The sequence below is a fragment of the Fundulus heteroclitus genome, chromosome 23, assembly GCF_011125445.2.
Source record: "Fundulus heteroclitus isolate FHET01 chromosome 23, MU-UCD_Fhet_4.1, whole genome shotgun sequence".
Classification (NCBI taxonomy): Eukaryota; Metazoa; Chordata; class Actinopteri; order Cyprinodontiformes; family Fundulidae; genus Fundulus; species Fundulus heteroclitus.
Genome location: NC_046383.1, coordinates 31,799,942 through 31,822,749, shown reverse-complemented (window position 1 = coordinate 31,822,749; position 22,808 = coordinate 31,799,942). Strand labels below are relative to the sequence as shown.

The window sequence follows — 22,808 nt, the reverse complement described above, 5'->3', positions numbered from 1 at the left end:
AAAGTATAAGTAAACAGTAAAACAAAGCAAATGCAATTTGAATGACATCTTTTATATTTTGGTAAACTTTGAAAGTCAAATTCACTTGAAATAATATACACAACCAAGTGTTGGAGAAATTTAGACCAAGTTTAGACAGAAAATACAACCTTTTTGTAAGCTTTCAGTTTTCCTTCTTCAAATAAGGTCAGTGCTATATACTTTTAAATTGTACACAACCAAGTGCAGGCAAGATTTAGACCAGGGGGTGTATACTAAGAACATGGTTAAGTGATAAACCAGGCTTAGTTAATCTACAGGAAGTGGTGAACCTGCTGATAGATACACCTGCGGGCCGGCCAGCTGACAGCTTTGCTAGGGCCCAGGACAACACAGTCTTTTTGGGACCCAGCACTGCAGCCAGAATATGGCCTTTTTTGACCTGCTGTATATTAGCCAGTCCCTAACAATTTTTCCCTTCCATTGCAGGAGGTAGAATATATTACATACTGTGGGAATTCTCTGCCCTTTGAATCTGCTGGCAGTTCATTTTCCATTGCTAAGAAAGGCTTTGTTTTTGCCATTACACGAACAACATTCCTTCGATCAGAAGCAGTAATTTTTTTTGGCGATTATGCTCAGACTATCCGATCGGGCAGTAAGCACCTCCACCTGCACTCTGTCTCCTCCTCAAACACACGCTGCTCCCTAGACCTGTTCCTAACTCTTACTCAGCAGCTTTCACCTATTTTAGTGCAGATAATATTTCGTTTCTTAACTGGGACCAGTTTCGTAGTCTAGAAATAATTGTGGTAATGGCAGTATCCCAGTATGAATCAAAACTTAAATCTCGCGCTCCAAAGACGTACTCACATGCGCGCACACACACGCAATAGAAACAGCCAATCAGGAAGAGAGAAGGTGGAATTTAAGGTAGCACAACCAATGAGAGTGGAGTTCAGAATCAGAATCAGACATAGTTAAATAATACCAGAGGGAAATTGCTGTTTCAGTACAACCGCCAAGACAAAGACGATTTAAAATTTCCAATTTTCCTAAATAGTTTTATAAATTTGTATCGCACGATGGGGAGTCACATGAGGATGTTACTGCTGCTACATATTTGATTCTTTACGGTGCCTTGCAAAAGTATGCAAGCCCTTTTTGGTCATTTTATAACACAGACCAACACAAACATACCAGAGCAGACTGTGAAGTGTTAGGAAAAAGACGAGTGCTTTTATTTATTATTTGTAACAATCTGCACATGCGCGTTTGTAGTCTGCGCGCTTTACCCTGATACCCCCGAAACAAATCCAGTGCAACCAAATGTTTTAGCCTAATCACTTAAAAAAAGAGTCAATATATGTGCAATTCAATTTCAAAATAAATGCAGCCGGTCTTTGAGGGCCTCAGGGGTTTGTTAGAGGAACACTGGGAAAGCAGGACGACAGCAGACAGGCCAGGGAGAAGGATATGGAGAGGTTTAAAGCCAAGAGGCACTGTTACTCTGGAGGAGCTGCAGAGATCCATGGCTCAGCTGTGAGAATCTGCTGACACGACACACACTCTATAAATCTGACCTTTTTGAAGGAGCTACAAGACGGCAAACCACTGTTGGAAGAAAACCGTAAAAAGTCCCGTCACCACATTGTCAGAAGCGTACATGGAAGACTGCCAGCATGTGACAGAAGGTGCTCCTGTCGGACCAGAACTGACTGAACACATCATCATCCCACTGTAAACATGGTGGGGGTAGCATCAATCTGTGGAGATAGCTTTCTTTAGCATGGACAGGGAAGCCGGTCAGACTTTATGTGAAGATGGATGGAGCTCAATACAGAACAAAGCTGGAGGAAAACCTGAGGCCGTAAAAGACGTTCAGAATTACAAGACCCGCACACATGCAGCCAGAGTTACTGTAAAATAGTTTAGGGCGAAGCATAGTCATGTGTTAGAATGGCCTAGTCAAAGTAAAGACCCAAATCCAACTAAGAATCAGCATCAAGAGTTAAAAATTGGTGTTTACAGACACTGTACCTTTGATCTGACCGAGCTTGATCTACTTTGCAAAGGATGGGCAAATAATTCGGTCTCTAGATGGCCGAAGCTGGTAGAGAATCAGAGGACTTGCAGCTGAAGGGTGGGGATTGTTAGGGGGGGTTGTGGGGGGGGGGGGGGGGGGTGAAAATGAAACACCAAGATGTTCTGATAATTGTGAAATGTTGTATCATTTTCCTCCCACTTCATAACTACGCATGTCACCAAACAGCAAAACCAAAACTTACTGAAGTTTGATTGTTTTGTGGTAAAATGCACAGCACTCAAAGGGGGGCTTTTTTTTTTTTTTTTTGCTAGACACTGTGCGGATCATGGATCAAATCCTGACATGTGTTTTCATGACAATGGGGTAAAAAAAAAAAACAGGCCTGTTTCTTACACAAACAGAGAGTGGCCTGCGTGCTGTTAGCAGTGAAGGAGCTGTGTTTCTGCTGTGCAGCTGCCTGCACTGCAAAAACGGAACTAAAAATAAGTAAAATGTTCTTAAAATGAGTGTATTTGTCCTTGATTTGAGCAGATAAATAAGATGATTTGCCAATGGAATAAGATTTTTGCGCTTAAAATAGGAACAACTCATCTCCATCATCTTATTTCAAGTGCAGGATGTCTAATTGTCTTATTTTAGGGGTTAAAATTCTCATTCCATTGGCAGATAATCTTATTTACCTGCTCAAATCAAGGACAAATACACTTATTTAAGAACATTTTACTTATTTTTAGATCCATTTTTGCAGTGTGGCATGCAGCGCATCACTGTTTTTGAAAATCAGAAAACTGTGGCCTAAATGTGCAATTGCATAGAGATCACATCTGGTGATGCTTGTTAAGACAAAACAAAAAATGGTTAAATGTATATTTATCACAAGTTGCTTCCCTTTTTGGTTCTCTTTTCTTTTTTAGTGCCACAAAAAAAGATGATGGAAACACTCCTTTTGCTATTTAGGAGCACTTTGCTGTGTCTAATGCTGCTTTCTGACTGGGACCTTTGCCCTACTTTTCACACGTTTTTTCTTTTTCAGATACAGCTAAATGTATCTTTTAAAATGTGAAGAATGAAACCACAACCTGCTATTCAAAGCTTGATGGGTTGTAGCATCTTTTATGATGAGAAACTAATACTAATACTAAGGTATCATCTGCATAAAATATGATAATGAGGGGAAAAAAAGTATAAAAGTACAGAATTTTATGGCATCAAGTTGATGTTTGTATGATATTATAATGAAGGTGGGGGGAAAAAAATCATAATACGACTTTTTACCCCCTGTGATTTAAACATGCCTGGACTTGTGGGGTGCTTCTGTGTGCGCGCACATGTCCGTTTGGTTTGGGGGAGTAGCGGCACTCGGCAGAATGACATTCCTCCCTTTGTGTCCGCATTCCTGAGGCGGCTCCATTCATTCTGTGTGACTGCTGCTGCTGCTGCTGAGGAGGAGCAGGAGGAGGATGCTGGAGCTGTGAGCATGGGAGAGCGTGGGCCCGGCCATCCTCTCAACAGGCCAACAAAGGCTAAGAAAATGGTTTAGTGCCATGGTAATTAGACATGAATAAGCTCTGAATGACACGACATGTCTCATGCTTTTTTCCCCCTGCGCCTGAGGAATTTCAACATCCAGCTTGGTTAAAAAAAAAAAATAGGAGCGGACTGAAGAGGCCACGGGCATTTAAGCCTCTGGATTCCTAAGTTATCTTGATTTCTATGCAGTGTTTGATGACCTTTCTAACACTCGAAGGGATTAGAGGTCTAAATAACTGTGGGTAACTGTGTAATTTTTCAGAAAAACCCATCCAGAAGTGGTGTAGTTCAGCTTTCACAAGAACTGCTCTCCTCCAAGTCCCCTCAAAAGGTTCTAGTAGGACTTAGATTTAGCCCCAACAAGCTCTTATTCTGAGAATGGCCTCCCAGAATCTCGACTTTTTGAACAATTTTAATGTCTCAAAAATTCAAAGAGACATTATTAAACTAACAAACTCCTCTGAATATGAATGACCTGATTTAACTAATTTGGCCTTGCATTATTGCATAATTTGGATTGATCATTGTATTCAAACATGAAAGTGAGCATGTCTTTTTGCTCAATACAATGATTGTATGTTTAAAACTCTAAACGTGAGACAGATATTTTTTTCTGGAGTGACTGTGGAAATTATTGGCCTCCCTGAGTTGAAATAAAGGTCTATTTTTTCTTCATCACTGTGTAACATGACGTACCTCTCAGGTTGTTGAAAGTCCACGGCCAACTGTGTGAACAGCCCAGAACCAGCAAACCCAGAAATAAGGCTAACCCAGACAAGTCACATGATGCAAATTCAGAATGCAATAAAAAAAAAAAAAATGTTTGCAGTGTGTGCTTTGCTATCTTCCTGCAACATTCTTAAAGGAGAGTCTTTCTTTAATAATGTTTTTCCTTGACATCCAACCAAACCTGGTCCAAAGTCCAAGGTTTGGAACCATTAAGACGTCCAAGAATTGAGCTAAAAGTGAAAGGCAGTAGTTTCTTGACCTCCAGGCAGAAAAAACTCCTGATGTAGCAAAAAAGTCGACTATCCGATCAGCTCAAAGCGACACAAATAACAGAAACTCAGAGCAGAAACGTAAGTGGTTCGAAGAAAGGAAAACCGTCGTATCTGAGCCAAAGCTGTTTCGCTCCTTTTTATTTATACATCTGCTGAGTTTCGTGTTGGAGACCGACAGATCAAAGTTGGTTCTTTCTTTTGCTCCAGAACTTCCCCTTCTCAGATCAACTTTAGCTCCTAGAACAAGAGCGGAACAACACACCGAATGGCAGTCGTCAACGCAGCAGCACTGTGTGCAATGTTAAAATTGCAGAACAATGCTTCCATGCAATATTTGATCGGTAATTATATTTGAAGTAACATGCATCCATGCTCACCATAAAATGCATGGGTTTGGCCAGTGGGGTGAACTCTGACTCAACTTGATGCCCCAGATTTAAGTGACCAAAAGCCTTAAGCTCGCTAAAAGTGGTGGGGAAACAAAAAGAAGAGTGAGGCAAATGTGGCTAAATTGAAAGCTGATACAGACTTCACATGCTGAATACTAACGTCATAAATGCAGGTTACAACTCAAACCCAAAATTAGGCTTTTAAGCCCCTTTCTTTTAACTCCTGGGACTAGTAAATCCTTAATAGTGGTAATAACTTTGTTTTGTTTCTTTTTATTTCATTCAATTATTAATATATCGGACCTTCAATTACTCATACACTTAATATTTGATTGTATTAATTAGCAGATCCAGTGGGTTTTTATTCTAATATTTCCACTTCAACTGAGGTTTAATGATTTTAGTGTCCATTTGAAATAAATCTGAATTTTGGCAAACATATAGAAATCCTCTTGCGTCTCTGAGTTTGTTATAGAGATCAGTTGGGCGGGAGAAAAGAAAACCAGACTGATTTTTGTCATAGATTAGGAGACTGTGATTGATGTATTAATATGCATTACCTTATCAGCGCTACAGTAGTGAGCCACAGAGAAAATGCAACGATTCCCCGTGGCCTGCTGTTCTCCCGCTGAATAACATGAGGCTGACCTTTCGCCCTGAAAGGTGGCCGTTCCAACATGGCTTGAATATTACCCTAAGAAAACACGTGGACCCTGCATTTCAATGGCTATTCTCAAGCCTGGCATTAGCATTCAGAGAGCAACCCCCCATCCCGGGCTGACTGCTGCTCTCCCCGCAGCCTCCGTTTGCTCTTCCCCTCATGATCAGCCTCTCTTACCATCCTAAAAGCTGCGATCCAGCTCAGGAGTGAAAAGCACAGCTGGATGAGGATGGCGTTTTTATCTGGATCCGCTGGGAAGAAGGTGTGTGGGTGTGAATCGTGGCACCAGAGGGACGGGGTACGGGGAGTTTCTGGAGAGGCAGACGTGTGGAGCTGACCTTGTTAGGAGAGGAGGCAGGCTTTGAAACACTGACAGAACACAAACAATTAGGACTAATGAACCTTATTTCATTGTTTGGGTGCGAATGAGCGTCTGTTACCTGGTGGAGGTGAAACTAATTAGGCTCATTTAATTAATTAATGAAGATCTTCTTGTCTGGAGGAATTTAAATAAAAGAAGAAGAAAAAAAACAACAACACACAGAAATACACGATTCACACATGGCTTTGAGGATTCGGAGAACTCCATGTCTGGCGAAACATAAATTTCACAATTCACGGAAGGCTTTGAAGCGGATCAGGGCGAAAAGCATCGTCTTCCTCGCGCCATCAATTTTCAGTTTTCACATTCCTTTACACATTGTCAAATCTGTTGCCTCCCACAGTGTTTAGAGAGTTGCATTGTGATTTCTTACTTATCTTTTTTCAATGTTTATTAAATTATTTTAACTCAAAATAGTTTACTCCACAATCTGCCTACACAGTCATTAACTTCAGCAAAGTTGTTGGGATGCAAAGCGCTCCTGGTGCAGCAGAGACTGAAGGAAACTGAAACAAGCATCCCTCCCTGCCAGCATCTTCACGGCGATCCCCAGAGCTGCGCTTCAGAAACGGTCGTCGTACAGCATCTCAGTATGGTTCTCAGGCGGCGGCATGACGAACAAAAGAGCCCTGCAGATGATGGTGAGGGGTGGTGGGGCTGGAGCTTCTTGTTCCAGTTGCCTCACTGCAAAAACTGAATTAAAAATAAGTCAACATTTCTTCAAATTAGTGTATTTGTCCTTAATTTGAGTAGGTAAATAGGATGATGTGCCAATGGAATGAGTGATTTTAAACCTAAGATAAGATAATTAGATAAACTACACTTGAAATAACATGATGGAGATGAGTTGCTCCTATTTTAAGTGCAAAAATCTTATTCCATTGGCAAATCATTTAAACCTGCTGCTCAAATCAAGGATAAATACACTATAAATAAAAAACTTAAAAGTCTGGGTTAGATTTGTATTCAGGTACATTTATGAACTACATCTGCATAGAAACTAGCAAACCCAGAAGATCACACAGTATGCAGACCAAGGAACACAACAGAAAGCTTCAACAGTAAAAGTTTGGCACAACTGCACTGCAAAAATGGAAATAAAAGTAAGTACATTTTTCTTGAAATAATGTATTTCTCCTTGATTTGAGCAGCTAAATAAGACTATTTGCCAATGGAATGGATATTTAGATATCCTGCACTTGAAATAAGATGATGGAGATTAATTGTTCTTATTTTAAGTGCAAAAAATATTATTCCATTGGCAAATAATCTTATTTAGCTGCTCAAATCAAGGAAAAATACACAAATTTCAAGAAAATTTTACTTACCTTCAGTTCCCTTTTTGCAGTGTGCTAACCTACCAACACATGGCCGTCCAACAAAACTGAAGTTGCTGGAGAAGTGCAGCATTAATCTGGCATACAGCCACAGGTACAGTCAAAACCCCAGTTTATTCATACCCTTGTCAGATTAACACTTATTTTTGTTTAGCTGAGACGTTTGTTCTTGACTACAAAGGAGACAGGTATGTCTCAGAAAATAATAAAACTATATAATATGACTATTATTATATTATGACTGGGAAATGTGTACTCATATAGTTTCTAAATTGGAAAGTTGAACATCATTTGTGCCCTTCTCCAATTTCTTTTCATGTTTCTTCTGGTATTTTGTTGATCTATATTTGGTGACCAGCTCCCTAATCTCCCCTAATAATCCTTCTGATCTTCCCTCCACAGGTTCTAGTCGGTTCGTTGGCTGAGCCGCTCAATAACTATGATGTTGCTTTTCAGTCAAAAGAGACATGTTGGAAAAATTAAAAGATTCCTTAAAACTTATATTTGCGCGGGGTATGAATAATTTTGGACTCAGTTTTTACTCTAGAGGAGCTGCCGATGTCTGCAGTTCAGATGGGAGAATCTGCTAACAGGAAAACTCTTATTTGTGCATTGTTCAAAACTGCAATAAGAAAGCCACTGCTAAAACTCTTAGGAAGCCCTGTTTGCAGCCTGCCACACACCATGTAAGGGAAACAGGAAGCATGTGAAGGTGTTTTCCGATGGGATCACACCAAAACCGAACCATCGGGCCTCTGTGGCAAAGTAAAACTGCGGATCACCCTCAACTCACCATGAAACACAATGGTCTCCGAGGGACAATAACCCTAAGAATAATGCAGTCATAAGCTACAGGTAAATGGTTTAGGTCAAAGGACATTCAGGTGTTAGAGCAATCGGGTCAAATTCCACACCTGAACCATTTGAGAATGAGTTGCAAGACTTAAAAACAAATATTTGCTGGTTTAATCTGACCGAGCTTGAGCTATTCTGCAAAGAAGAATGGGAAATGAATTTATCCCCTGGAAGTGCTATGTCGGTGGAGACATTTGGCAAAATCTTTGCAAAAGTTGGTCCTACGAACGTTTTATTGAGAGGGGCTGAATATAAAAACATGCCACACTTTTCAGATTTTTATTTTTGCTAAATATTTTTTTAAATTGTGTATCGTAACTTTGATCTGTCACGGGAAATCCCTATAAAATACACCGAGGTTTATGGTTGTAATATGACAAAATTTAAAAGACAAAAAATTGAAATGGTTGGAATACGCTTGCAAAGACATCTGCTAAAGCTTCACACTCTCAGAGGGACGAAGAGGCACAAAATGGAAGAAAAAGTATCAACTGGTTTCCCAAAGGCAGCGTCAATAACGCCTCAGACTTCAAAACGTGGCTCTTGATTTCAGCCGAGGTCACAGTTTTGCAGTGAAAAGAAAAGTTTGCTGTAGCGTCATCTCTATCTGTCCTCTGCGGGAGCTGGTGGTGTAAAAACTGGCAGCTGTCGTTGAATCGCCTCCTGATTGTCCAAAGCAGCCTAAAGTCCACGAGGAAGCATCCCGTCTGTGGCGCTGCACGACGACACCAAAACACTCTGGACGTGCGAGATGACACAGAGTGGGTTTCTGACATTAATGGCTGTGCTGCTGCAGCGGGAGCACGTCAACATGACCTCACATGTTCTGGAGAAAGGTCAACAAGCACTCAAGAGTACGAGGCAGCACTTTTTTTTTTATTTTTCTTTCTTTCTTCTGACTCAGACGCCTGTGCTGCCGTACAGCAGCAGCAGCAGCAGCAGCTGCGGAGAGGCACCGTAAAATCACACATCACAGTTCAGTGTGGTCATAAGTACAACAGACCACACCTGACCCCACCCTAATGTAATGATGGGTTGGGCTGGCTGTGAATTCTGACAGACCTTAAAATCTGAGGCTACAGAGTTTAGTTTTTTTCTTCTCCACTGTGGAGCAGTCAGAAGGTAAACGCTTTAGCTTATATCAATAACCAGCGCTTTTACGGATTGAAGCATTATTCATGGGGTGACAGAATTGGCAAATCAAAACAAGAAAAGGGAAAGAAAAATGAAAATCCTTCCACTCCTCTTCCTCATACTGTGCAGGGTTGAGGTGGGAGCTAGTGCTAAAAAAACGACTTTTGTTAAGTCTTTTCAAACCCTTTTCTACATATAATGTAACAATTATTCTATACACGTGAATAACAAACAGATTTCTTAGAGTAGAAAATCTAAAAAATAAAAAGCCATAATAGTCTTTAACACTTTCTGATGTAATTTCAGCTTTCAGTGTTCTAATCTTATCAACTCCGTTGTTCTAAAAGGATTTTTTTTTTTTTTTTTTTATCCATCAGGTACAGCGATAGTTGGCACAAAGGTCCCAAAGCTTCAAATCGGTGTGCAGAGGTATCAGTCAGGATACGGGTGTTTTCCCGTGTCATCTAGCAGCATAGTGAGGAGCAGTCATCAGCAGCAGGAGGAAGCGTTGTTTTGGTGTTACTTACTGTGACAGAGGGATGTTGATGCAAACCCAAAGTGTGGCAGGGACAACCAGACAAAGTCGCGGTGATAAGAGTTGTGTTTAATGATGAGAACTACGGGGAAACGTAGGAACCAGGGAGAAAGCACCACAGAAACACGGAGAACAGGAACAGACAGATGACAGACAGGAGCTAAAGCCACTGAACGAACAGACAACCGAATGAGGTGGATTACGCCCATATACATGTATGAAATAGATAGGAAGACAGGTGTACTTTCCTTTGGTAAAATTCAAAATCTGTGTATATATTCATCCATGTAGTTAAATCTGCTATATTGCTGTTAATATGTTTTGTTATGCGGAAAATTTTGTGATAAACATTTGCCCCTGTTTTATAAATTTATGTATTTTTATTTAAAGATAAAAACAACTTATACATTTCATATGGCTCCCTGGCTATTTTTATTTTCCATTTTACATAGGTATTTTTTTTTATTTCCCATTGTTAGTGGTCACTTTAGTAATGATTAACTTAATAATCTGTGGACCTGCCAACTCTGTCTCTGTGACTACTGGAAGAGTCATAGGAAAGGAACTATGATGGTTGTGTAATTGTTTATGATTTTCTAAAGACTTTGCGTCAGATCCAGGTTTCCACCAGTTAATTGTCTTATAATACAACAAATTGTGACCCCAGAGAGCAGAACAACGGAGATATGAGCAACATGTGAGACATTATCATGGAGTCACATTTTCTGAGAGTCAACTATGAGCTGATTAAAAAAACAAAAACAACTTTTAAGTCACACGTTATTAATGCAGATAGGAAATGACCCAAATGTGGGTGAGAACAAAAACAAAGTACCAAAAAGGGGAAATAGATCACATGATCTGTACCTCTATTAAATACATTCACTATAGTGCAGAGGCCCTGACCCGACTTCTGCCTAATGTTTAAAAACTGCCATTTTTATCTCTGTGCACGTGGTCAACAGAGTTTAAGATGAAAAACCCCGAAAGACTCCGCGTGTGCTTAAATGAGTCCGAACAAAGTGAGACAGACACAGAGAAAAGCTTAAAAATGATGTTATTGTGACCGTGGTTTCCAGCACAGAAAGTACCCGTGGGAAGGCATGAAGTACAGCACAATGTCATCAGGTTGAAAAGTTTGTAAAAATACCCACAGGAAGCTTAAAAAAAACTTTAATTAAACAATAAACAGGCAGATATTTTAGTTATCAGGCTCCTCTCCTGTGGAACCAGCTCCCAGTTTTAGTCCGTGAGGCAGACACCCCGTCTACTTTCTCCTTCTTGATAAAGCTCATAGTCAGATTGTCTTGGGTTATTCTGCGCTACCTCTATAGTTATGCTTAGGCTGTTTTTTCCCCATCATAGCAGCTACATCTGGCCTGGGGTTCTGTTTGGCTGTGATATCGTCCTGGAAGAGGAACATCAGCTGAGCTGTTCCTGCCAGTGGCTTCGTGTTCTCCTTCTATAGATGACCCACTTGGCCCTGTCTTTCAGTATTTAGCCCCGTTTCTCTCCTAGATGTAGCTATTGATGGAGTTATTTTGGTAACCAACTCTGTGGACTGTTTTTATCCTTTAGATTTTATAACTGGCTCAGACCTTATCTGCTCGGCTGTGTTCCTTTCCTCGATCAGGCGGCAAAAGGAGCACAAGCTGCCGTTAACTCATTACTTCTTCTTTAACATGGGAAGTACTTCTGTGTTGTTTCTGCGTCTGCTCCGTCTTCTCCAACCCCAAGGCAGTCTTGGCAGATGGTTGTTCACACTGGTTCTGATTGTGCCGGAGGTCTTTTCCTGTTAAAGGCGAGTTTTCCTCCCCACTGGTGCTTCATGCATGTTTGGTATGAGGGATTGCTGCGAAGTCAGCGACACAATGCAATCAACTCTGCAACTGTCGACAAGTGGTATTTGAGGAGGCCAGATTGCTGCAGTTAGAGACTGCTGGGTTTCCAAAGGCACTTTTTTTTCATGAAGTCTGTTTCTAATGGTTTGGTCAGGGACATTCATGCCAGTGGCCTGCTGGAGGTGATTTTGTAGGGCTCTGGAAGAACTCCTCCTGATTCTCCTTCCAAAGGAGCAGACACCGGTCCTGATGACGGGTTAAGGACCTCCAGCCCTGTCCAGCTCTCCTAGAGTAACCGTCTGTCTCCAGGAATCTCCTCCATCCTCCTGAGACCGTGCTGGGAGACACAGCAAACCTCCTGGTAATGACAGGTGTTGAGGTGCCATCCTGGGGGAGTTAGACCACCTGTGTAACCTGTGTAGGCTCCAGGTATCACCTCATCCTACCAGTAGTGATCCCAACCCTGGTCAAATGCTAAACTTTTAAATAAATAAGGAATGAAAAATGCCTGTGGCCTCCACCTGCAAACCCACTCCTGTTATTGGGGTCGTCTCATTGTTGCCCCTTTGGTGCCTCTGGCGTTAATTAACACCAGAAGAGCCGACACTGATTAACAACAGCTCTACTACTGAACCGGCCAAATTAATGTTACACAAGTTTAACTGACTTGAAATTAAAAGCTTATTAAAAAGGTTCCATCAATATCTTTTAGTAGCATTTCTGGAAATTGATCAGTTTGTCTCGTTTGTTGTAAATTGGTGCCATATAAATAAACTGAGCTGAATAAATACATTTAATAAATAGATTATTAATTTCTTTACCTGTTAAAAAAACTGTACTACCTGTTGGTACATAATTCAGATTTCCCTTGAAGCTAAGAAATAATCTTTACAGGTTTTTTTGCTTTGTAAATAAAAAAAAGTGCTTTGTAATATGTAAAAATTACAAAAACCTCCAAACAGTGAAATGTCCTTAGTTTATTATTACTACTGCTCAGCTTGGAGCTGCATGTAGACACACAGCGGTTCAAAATCCCTTTCTCTTGACACGAGGAGTTAAACCTGCAGCTTTGCACAGTCAGCTGTGGAGTCAGCAGCTGAAAGCCTTCAGTTTTTTATTGCCGTCTTTCTGCACGTCCATCGCACGTCCTCCAGTACAAATAACATGGGAGCTGGTCCTCATTTTATGAGCTAAATTAAACAAACTAAATAATGAATTGGGACTCCTGATTTGTAACTAAAAACCCAAGGGACCAAGTGATTAAATGCAAAAGCCAGAATTAGAAAATCAGCTAGCTAGATGCACACAAACATACTATTAAGCTGCCTCTTTTATGCATATGTGTATTTCATTTTACTGCTTGCTTTATGCACAGGGCTAATAAATAAGCACAAAAGTTTCCGCAAAGCGTCACACTCCAGCCAGCCAGCAGTTCAGTTCACAAACTAAGAGATGGCAAATCAACACTTCCTTATAAACATGGCACCAACACAGGAACACATACATCTGTACAGTTGTCAGGCCGCATTCACATACTCAAAGCTACCAGCTGGACGAAACAAAGCAGTCACTGGTCGTAAGAGGGAGAAAAATCCGCATTCATGTAGTTATTACAGAGACACCCAGACAGGAACAATCAGAGTTAGAAAGAGAGATTTAAAGCACAGCTTCTGAAAGAACAGTGTATTTTTAAAGGGATAGTTCAGGGTTTTCTGAAGTGAGCTTCTGTTTAAAGGTAATAAATAGTTAATATATTACTCGCAGAAGGCAACGCTTTTAGCAGTTTCATTTCCCGTGAATCCAGATCACCACGTCCCACAGGCTGAAGGTAACGGTTTATCAGAGAGGGGCCAAGATTGAAGGAGATGCTTAAAAACAGCTTCGATTTTTTTCTTCGAGTTTTTGTTTTATTCTATTCAGTTATATGAATCTTTACATTGGGGGAGTCGTTTACACCAAAGTTAAGACAGGATATAGAGATAAGAGTTGATATTGACCAATGGTCTTCCTGAAGGAAACATATCCTGAGAACGGGACCAGCTTTTTCATCAAGAGTAACTATCCATGGGGGTTGAGTTTCGTGAGTCATTCTGGTTTTACCCCCCTGTGTTATTCTTGTGTTTCTGCTTATTCTTAGATTTTAGCATTTTGATGGTTTTAGATCATGTTTAATGTGTTTTCCAGGGCCTAATTAGCTCCCCTAGTCCGAGTGTTTCCCCAGCGAATTCATTCATATCAATTAGTCATTTTCACTCAGCTTCTTTAGTCATGCCCTCCCCTACCGAGGCAATGAATGTAGTTAAGTCGGCTCCCAGCAATCACTCCTCTTGGTGATTCTGCTTCCTGTTTTAGTCGACATGATCTCCATGTCTGCCAGTTGTTCCTGCCGTGGTCCTTCCATGTTCTTGTAACTACACTGTTTAGGTCATATTAAAATCCTGCACATTTAATTCAGTTTAATCCAGTTTGTTACTATAGCTCTGATTCACAACACATGTAACCTCAAGGCACTTTACCAAAATCGACAGATCCAATTTATCTATGGAAAGCTGCAGTCAGTTCAGTTCAACGGTAAAGACAGATTCAGAGTCCAACTGGATCCAAGTTCTGAAGCAGCGTGGTCAAGTTTATCTTATTTATATTTCGGCCTGTCTCCTACCGGTGTTTGGGCCCTTTCAACAGCAGAAAGTGAACAAAGTATAATTTAAAGGAACACTATTCTATTTATCTCTACACAACCTTTTTTTTTCTATCCGGAAGTTCTTCTAAAAAGTCATGAAGTTCTTTCGACTGGCGTAGGAGAAGTGCATGTTGGTCTCGGTCCCTTTCAGACTGTTTGTTTCTGCCTTAATCAACAAATTCGAATCTATACAGATTTGATATTCTCTGCGTATAATCTTTTCCCAGAACCTCATTAAAAAAATTCTGAACTATCCCTTTAAATAGGTGATCCCATATGAGCTTTCAGGTCCAGTGCTGGCAGGAGATCACTCACGGTCATGAAGGAGAATGGCAGCAGCTGATGACGTTCACTCCTTCCAGCTGGGCTACAGGTCCGTACAGACTGAGAGCGGCTGCACTTCAAAAAGGGCCTGGTGTGTTTTAAGGCCTTATTTACATGTCCATAGTTTAATAAATAATTACCGTCTCCCGTGCTTTGTTACCACGGAGAGAAAGTCAGTGTATGAGGACGTGAGGAGAGAGAGAGAGAGTCCAAATTATTTACAAGACGGTGTGCTTTCACAAGTTTGTTCGGAACATCCACTAAATTCGAACAAAGCAAAAACAAGTTTCAGTATCGACAGATTAAGAGGAAGCTTGGGGTTTTTCGGGTCCATTGGTGGGCCACCGAACTTTATACCGGGACCCAGAAGTCCAAACGTGTGTATGGAGGGATTTAGGGTTAAAACAGGGAACGGTAACCCTGTCAGTGGTGCCAAAGCAGGAGGAAAGCGAGCGTCGCTGCCAGGGCAGGAACCAGGCTGGTCCTCCGCAGCGGGGCGGCAGGTGAGGGGACCCCTCCCATCCCGCCGGTGGCCAGCCGAGGGGTCAGCAGCTGCTCCTGGAAGGTGAAGTCGTCCATCGCCAGGTTATCAGCGAGGTCTGAGAGGGAGACAGAGGAGATAATGAGGCGAGGTAAAAGAATGAGAAATATGAAGGAAGCAGGGGATGGGAAGGGACGGAGAAGTTTAGAACAAACACGCGGACGAAAAAACAGAAAAACACATGTCTGCCTCGCTGGCGCATGATATCTTCCGCAGCTGTAAAAACAACGCTACATCGGGAGAAACCGGAGCACCTCACATAACCAGATGTTGCGTGTTATTGTTGCGGACACACGTTGAACCGCACACACTCGGTTTAGCCGGAGCGACTGCTGAAAACGGGGATTTGCACGGGCATCTGCTGAAAAACAGAAAATAAAAATAAAAAAAAAACCCACAGAGGCTGCATGAAGTCATGTCTCAGACTCTGAAACATCCAAAATCTGATGCGTGCCATCTGTGTCTGCTAAAATCTGACTGGAACATGTGGGAAACGATCCCTTACAACGTGACAGATGCTCTTCACTAAAACAACTAATTTGTGAAACAGGGATGAAATCAGAAAAGTCTCACTTTAACATTCTCAAGTATAGATAATGTGTATTTTTTTCCCCCCGAGATCTCTGCCAGAATGATTTGTGGTATTCAGAAATAGCTGACTTGGTATTTTTACGATAGCTACAGACCCTGCGTTTCCTCAGATCTTTGTTTAAAAACGGAGGGCCATAAAACAGCATGTTTCAGTGTCTTCCACAGAGCAGCAACAGTACCAACACTATGAATATAAATATTTCGGGACAGCTGTACCTAGCTGGTCTGTCAAGCTAGGTGCTGCTTTATCCTCGTTTACCCAAGTGAAGGCTTTGTGACAGAAACACAGTTAAAACCAGATCTTTACATGCACTCTTTTGCATATACTTCATTTCTTCTTACTGACATTAATCGAAGCTTAATTTTTTTACCTTACCAAAATTATTTCTTTTTATTAAATAGTAAAATAATGGGAGAGAGAGAGAGATGTTCTTAGATGATTCGTTTTAAACTTCCTTCAAGTTTGTTAGTTTTCCCACATTTCCACAGGACGTTTCCATAAATGAAAGCCTGTGTGTTTCCAATGTGTAATCTGTTTTTATGCTGCTTTAAGAGTATTGGCTTCTTCCTCGCTGAGTGGCCTTTAAGCCCATGCCAGTACAGGACTCGTGGCTGTGGATAGTGACACTCAGTTATCAGCTTCTTAAAAAGACCTTTTGCTTTGGCTCTGGGGTTGATTCACACATTTGATTCCAAAAAAAAGAGCTTGTCTTTTTTTCTGAACGGTGTTGTTGTTAAACTAGCATGAAACTGTTTGAACAGATAAACATGGCACTTTCTAACATTTGGAAAATCTGCCCAAGGATAACGCAGACTTGCTTTTATTATTTTCCTAATATATCACACAAAAAAGCAGAATGTTTCAGGTGTTGCCATAAAATACATCCATGGGTTTGCCACCGTTTAACTCTAATGTTGTGTGTTAACCTATCAGAAGCTTACAACCTCATGACATCATCATCTGTGCTTTCCTTTGGGTCACATGCTCTAGCCCTGTGCCACCATGCGTCACCACTGCCAGCCAACCAGGAAACGTTTGGTGGGATTTTCAGTTTGATTTAGGCTGTCAAGAAGAGTCAAAAACTGTTTGTGTCTTCATATACTTATAGTCTAAATATTTGATTTTATATGTATGTTGTGTGTTAATAGTGTGAGCTTAGAAAGCTTAGCCTACTTTATCTTAGTTGAGACTTATTAGCGAGTTGGGGGTAAAACAGCGAGGTCAGCTATGTGCTATAATGTATAGAAAAACTATGTCTGAAGAATCGGTAGCTTGTACAATGCAAAAAGGGAACTCAAAGTAAGTAAAATTTTCTTGAAATTTGTGTATTTTTCCTTGATTTGAGCAACTAAATAAGACTATTTGCCAATGGAATAAGATTTTTGCACTTAAAATAATAACAATTCATCTCCATCATCTTATTTCAAGTGCAGTATATCAAATTATCTTATTTTTGGTTTGAAAATACTCATTCCATTGGCAAATAGTCTTATTTAGCTGCTCAAATGAAGGAAAAATATACTCATGTCAAGAAAATTTTACTTGCTTTGAGTTACCTTTTTGCAGTGTAGAACCACCTTCAGCACCAATAACATGAAGTGATCATTTCTCCATAACTTCTCCTGTTTCAATCTGAAAACCTCACAGAGAAAGAAATGGCAATTAGAAGGATTTTATTGATACAATATTTTAAGTCTTTGGCGCTCAGACCTCGGCAGGAACATTAATGCTGAATTATACTTTAATATGCATAAGTAGATGTATGAGAACAGGGATGTTCCCCCAGGTCTGAAACTGGTGGTGGAGTGGAGATAGAAGAAGTTTGTTCAGTCCATATGGTGATCTGTTTAAGATAGATGTCCAACTTGATAAACACAGGTTTGCATGAACTGTCCATGATGAGCAAGCTTGAAGCGACTGTGGAGAGGAAAAACTCCCCTTTGGGAAGAAACCTCTGGCAGAACCGGGCCCAACATGGTGGTCTTCTGCCGGACCAATAACAGGCGATATGGAGTGCTGAAGACTGAAGGGAGAAAACACTCTGATGGGTTGAGGATGGAGGAACGTCTTGGAAGCTAGATGAACTCAGCTATGATGGTGGAGAAGGGGTTGGGGGTGGGTTGAATCGGACATCTGATTCGAAATCCGACATGCAATCCGTTTGCGCTTGCTGGTTAGCAGGCTGAGACGTGGATTTGAAGTTGCTTTCAAGATGAGCGTGGGATGCTGATTGGCTTCATGGAGGTGCGGTTCGTAGCTGATTGGCTCACATCAGAGGCGTATCGGACTCTGATTGAATGGAGGCAGGAGATGAGTCTCTTCGATTGAACTTGCGCCTTCAGCTTCATATCTCATGTTGATGTGGCCGAATCTTTGCTCACTCTTCTACATAACATTGCCTCATTGCTTGACCCAATTTGGACCAAGCCTCACATTTCAGCTCAGGAGAACCTTGTTATTCAGAGAGGTTCCTGAGAAGGCCTGCTGACTGTGAAATGCAGAAGCTCTGCACCTGTAGAACAAGCACAAATCATCACCTCTGTCATGACTGAGAGTTGGGATAAGGTGCTTGTGATGACATGCTACGTCTGCTTGTTTAGTTGAACACAGCACCGTACATCTGCTTTGGTCTCATCTGACAGGAGAACATTGTTCCAGAGGTCTTGTTCCGGTAAATGCAACTTTCTAAACCGAACTGCTCTCAAACGGCTATCGAACTTGTTCTTGTCCAACCGTATCGTCGTGAACTATAAACGTGCTAAGCGAGGTCTGTTGGTTCTTAGATGGAGCTCCTGGGTTTTAGACGTTTGGGTGAACATGTTAGGACTGCCCCTCATGAAAATCTTTTCACACCACAAAGTGGCAGACATCCAATTGTAACCGATTGGTCTTAAAGCCCTTCCAAGATTGATGGGTAACAACTATTACAACTCATTGCTGTTGGTTTCCATGCTGGCATTGTGAAAACACACACCTGATTGGTCCAGAGCAGCAGACTGCCCAAACGCCTGCTTTTATACAGCAGGTCAATCCCGCTGGCCATCGGTTAATTAAATGCATTTTATTAGCAGCACCTGGCAGCTAATTTCATTTTACAGCACCTATGGAAGCAGCATGGATGCACTTAGTTTTGCCAAATATGGCTTCTAAATGTTTGGTGTTGTTTCTGTTTGTAAAGTAAATACAACTTGAAATCTGTTGTACGGGTTTGTCCACCTTGAGCTATAGCTTGTAAAAGTAACTATTAAGATTATTAAGAATAATATTTAAACCTGGTAATGGGCACACTATTTTCTTCTGTCCTGATACATAACACCAACAAACTAGAAGACAGTTTTTTTGTTTTTGTTTTTTTTACCTTTACTGCACCATCTAAACTGGCTAGTGAAATCAACAAATAGAAATCATGCTGGTTTTGTGACCTTGACATTTTAATGACGCACCTCCGGTTAGTTTTACCGATTATTGGCTTTAGAGATGTAAAAAACAACAACAACAACCTCATTCCAGTGTGCCCAAAGGAAAAAAAGATTTAACTACACTCACACACTTTTTTTCTTTCTTTCTTCATCTCAGGGTGATTTTCATTTTTTATTTTTTACATTTTTTAATAATAGGAACTACATGTTTTTACGGTAGGCTTTGTTCAGAAAAACAAAATAAATCTAATTAATGCCCAAGCAGAATCAGTAGGAATGTCGAGTATAATCTAGGCTGGTAGAAAACAAAGAAAAACTTAAATTTTTACTTGCATAGCAGTTTTATTGCTATTATGAATTGCGGATGGTGTTAAATACCTTAAACAAGCCCTTGACATCAGGTAGTTTGGGGAAAGCTAAACCTGTGTAATGTCCCCCTTTGACAGTTACAGAGAACAGGAGGCAGGGAGGGAAGATTTGTTTAATATTATGAAATACAACTGAAAAGGTAAACCCTTAACTCTGCGTTTGCCTTCCCCAATTGTTCTGTAAAGCAGAAAAGCACCTGTTAGTCTCTTCTTCCTTACTGTGGGCCTGTTTTGCATCCACGCCGACGTTGGGCAGGTCCCCCCACTCCCCTCCCCATGAGTGTGAGACAGGCTCTGTGCTGCTTTTGTCTGGCTGATAGCGTTGGGAGACTGAAATGAAAAGACTGAACTATGAGATAGACCAGGAGGATATCAGTAATAAAGCTGCACTATAGTTAGGAACGCCAAGAATGAGCCGAGTCGTCTCCCGTCCTGCCAGATGCAGAGGAAACACACGTACACGCTGGTGGATGTTTGAAATATTTACCTCCTCACAGACCTGTTTGCTCAGCATATTCACTGCCTTACAACGTTAGTCATACCTCTTGAACTTTTCCACCTTTTGTTAGCTTACAGCAACTAATTTAAATTAGTATTATTGAGATTTGATTTGACAAACACAAAGAAGTGCATAGTTCTGCAGAGATTCCTGCCATGGAATCTCAGGTCCAGACTTTGACTAGGCCATTCTAACACATGCATATGCTTTAATCTAAAGCCAACCGGTTGTGGCTTTCCCTTTATGTTGTCCCACTGATCTCAAGTGTTTTACAGTCCCTAGCAGGTTTTTTTTCCCACGATTGTCCGGCATTCGGCTTTATCCATCTTCATATGATGAGCACCTTCACCCCCATGGTTTCTGTGTCCCATCAATGTGTTGTAGCAAACTGCAAATTGGACTTCTTATGGTGAAGTGCAAGACTACTAGCTGTCATGTTGACAGATTCTTCCCAATTCTGCACTACTTTGTGTTGGTTTGCCACATAAAAACACAATAAAACAATATGTGCCAAGGTGTAAAAACGTTGAAGAAGTAGGACTCTGTAAATGTTTGTGTTCATCCTTAGAGATGCCCCTCATGGCAGCGGCTCAGTGAGAACCGTCTGATCCGAGCCGCTGCGCGATAAAAGGGAGCAGCTAGGAGCCTGTCGAAAAGCTTTGCCGGGCCCTGCTGGAGTAGAGAGGCGGAGAATGGGGGCCTTTCTTTTACGCGTCCATTGCCCTGGGGCCTTCACACTGCCAGGCACCAACTTAAATGGAGGAACGAGGCAAATAAATAAACCTCCAAAGCTCCAAACTGCATCTCCCCCAAAATTTCTCTGCAGTTACGACATCTTTTGAACTGCAGCCGGAGGACAATTAACTTTTTCCGTCCCCGCTGTGTCCTCTGACATGGCGGTGGGCAGACATTCTCTGGGGCTCTGAAAGGCCGATTTGTCACTTTCGACAACAGCACACTGTACCGCTGAGCCAATTAAGCTCAAGGTGCAATTCGATACAGCTTTTATACACAGTGTGGATAAGGGGTGGGTGGGTGGGGTTGGGGGGGGGGAGTGGGGGCGTCTGCATTTGTGCATTTGTGTGCGGGTGATTGAGTGGGGTGGATGCACGCATCTCAGTGAAAAAGAGAGAGGCAAAGTGGAAGGACATTGTTGCTGCTTTACCGCAGTCGAAGAAAGCCTCAGTTTCTAAGAAAGAAAGCAAAAGATCCCAGGGAGTGAGAGAGTCTTTCTTTCTAGTTTAAACACAGCGACGTTAGCGGCACCACAGAGGGGCCTTGTTCAGCAGAATTTAAAAACAACCCGACTGGGACCGAGCACTATGCAAACCTAGATCCCCGGACAGTCCTACGCCAGGCTGGGACTAATAATATCCTGGTATAATTAGTGATGAACACCTGTGGCTGTGTTTTTAGACCTAAATGCAGACGGGGTGGGAGGGAATTAGCGGAGAACGCAGACAGAAGTCATCCACATTCACGTTCCTCACTTTTTCCTTTTTGTGGCATTTTAAGAAAGAACGAGACCAACGAAGAGCCAGGTGGATCAACACAACGCAGTGCGTAACGATGACGGGGAAGGAGAACGATACAGCTTTTCACAGTTTGTTTTTTATAAATCAAAATCTGAAAAGTGTGGCTTGTAGGTGCTTTCAGCCCTTCTGAGTCAATACTTTGTAGAACCACCTTTAGTAGTAATAACAGCTGTGTGTCTCTTGGCGCATGTCGCTACCTCTTTGGCTTTTCAAAAGATTTCAAGTTTTGGCACCAATTCTCAATTGGATCATAATCTGGACTTTGACTTTGATTCATGTGTTAGAATTAATCTGTTTGTGTTCAGATCAAAGCAGATTCATTCTAACACATGAATCTGTTTTGATCTGAACACTTTAGCTCTGGATGTTGGTTGTCCCACAGGAAGGTGAAGCTAGCAGTGTTGTGCAGTGTTGGTTTGCTGTAGAGTTTTGCATTTAGGGCCAAAAAGTTCAGTTTGGCCTCATTTGAACGGCATTTTCTTTCACATCTTTGCCGTGCTTCCCCTTGATAGCATTCTTGAAACAGGACTCCGTATGGATTTCTTTCCAACATGGCTTTCTTTTTGAAACTTTTACATAAAAGCCAGATTTACAAATTGCACACCTAATACTTGTTCCAGAGGCAGATGCTCCCACCTAAGTAGTGGCTATCTGCAACTCCTCCAGAGTAACTATGGGCCACTTGGCTGCTTCTGAGGCTTTAACAGAACAACTGGATCTATACTGATTATTCACACGTGAACTTTATTTACTAAGTAGTTGACTTCTGAAGGGAATATGTTTGGCTGTGGTTCAGTGTGGATAGTAGTCATCTTCCAATTCAGTTTGATTCCGGTTTCCTCCTGTCACACGTTGATGTGCCCCTCAGCAAGGCACTCAATCCCAAATTGTATATCGGCATATGAATGTATGCTCATTTGAGTGCGACTGAGTGAACGGGACTATAATATAAAGCACTTTGACTGGTCAGTATGACTTAAAAAGCGCTAGATAAATTCAGTCCAATTACAGTGGGATTTTATTTGGGGGGAATCGAGTTAACATGGCTGCAGGCCACACTTTTCAGATTGTTGTGTGTGAAAATATTTGAACACTGTGTATCATCTTTTTAATGTTGGTCTATTTGATAAAGTTACATTGAAACACATTGATGTGTGTG

General features: G+C 41.4%; 1 protein-coding gene across 1 annotated transcript in view; it reads right to left on the bottom strand.

Annotated features, from left to right (window-relative positions):
- Positions 1 to 14,409: 14,409 nt before the first annotated feature.
- gpc3 (glypican 3) overlaps positions 14,410 to 22,808 on the bottom strand; it is a 186,325-nt gene continuing 177,926 nt past the window's right edge. The window contains exon 8 of the mRNA XM_012866796.3: positions 14,410 to 15,294. Coding sequence (XP_012722250.2) covers positions 15,119 to 15,294 — 176 coding nt within the window. The 3' untranslated portion in view covers positions 14,410 to 15,118. The remainder of the gene's footprint in view (positions 15,295 to 22,808) is intronic.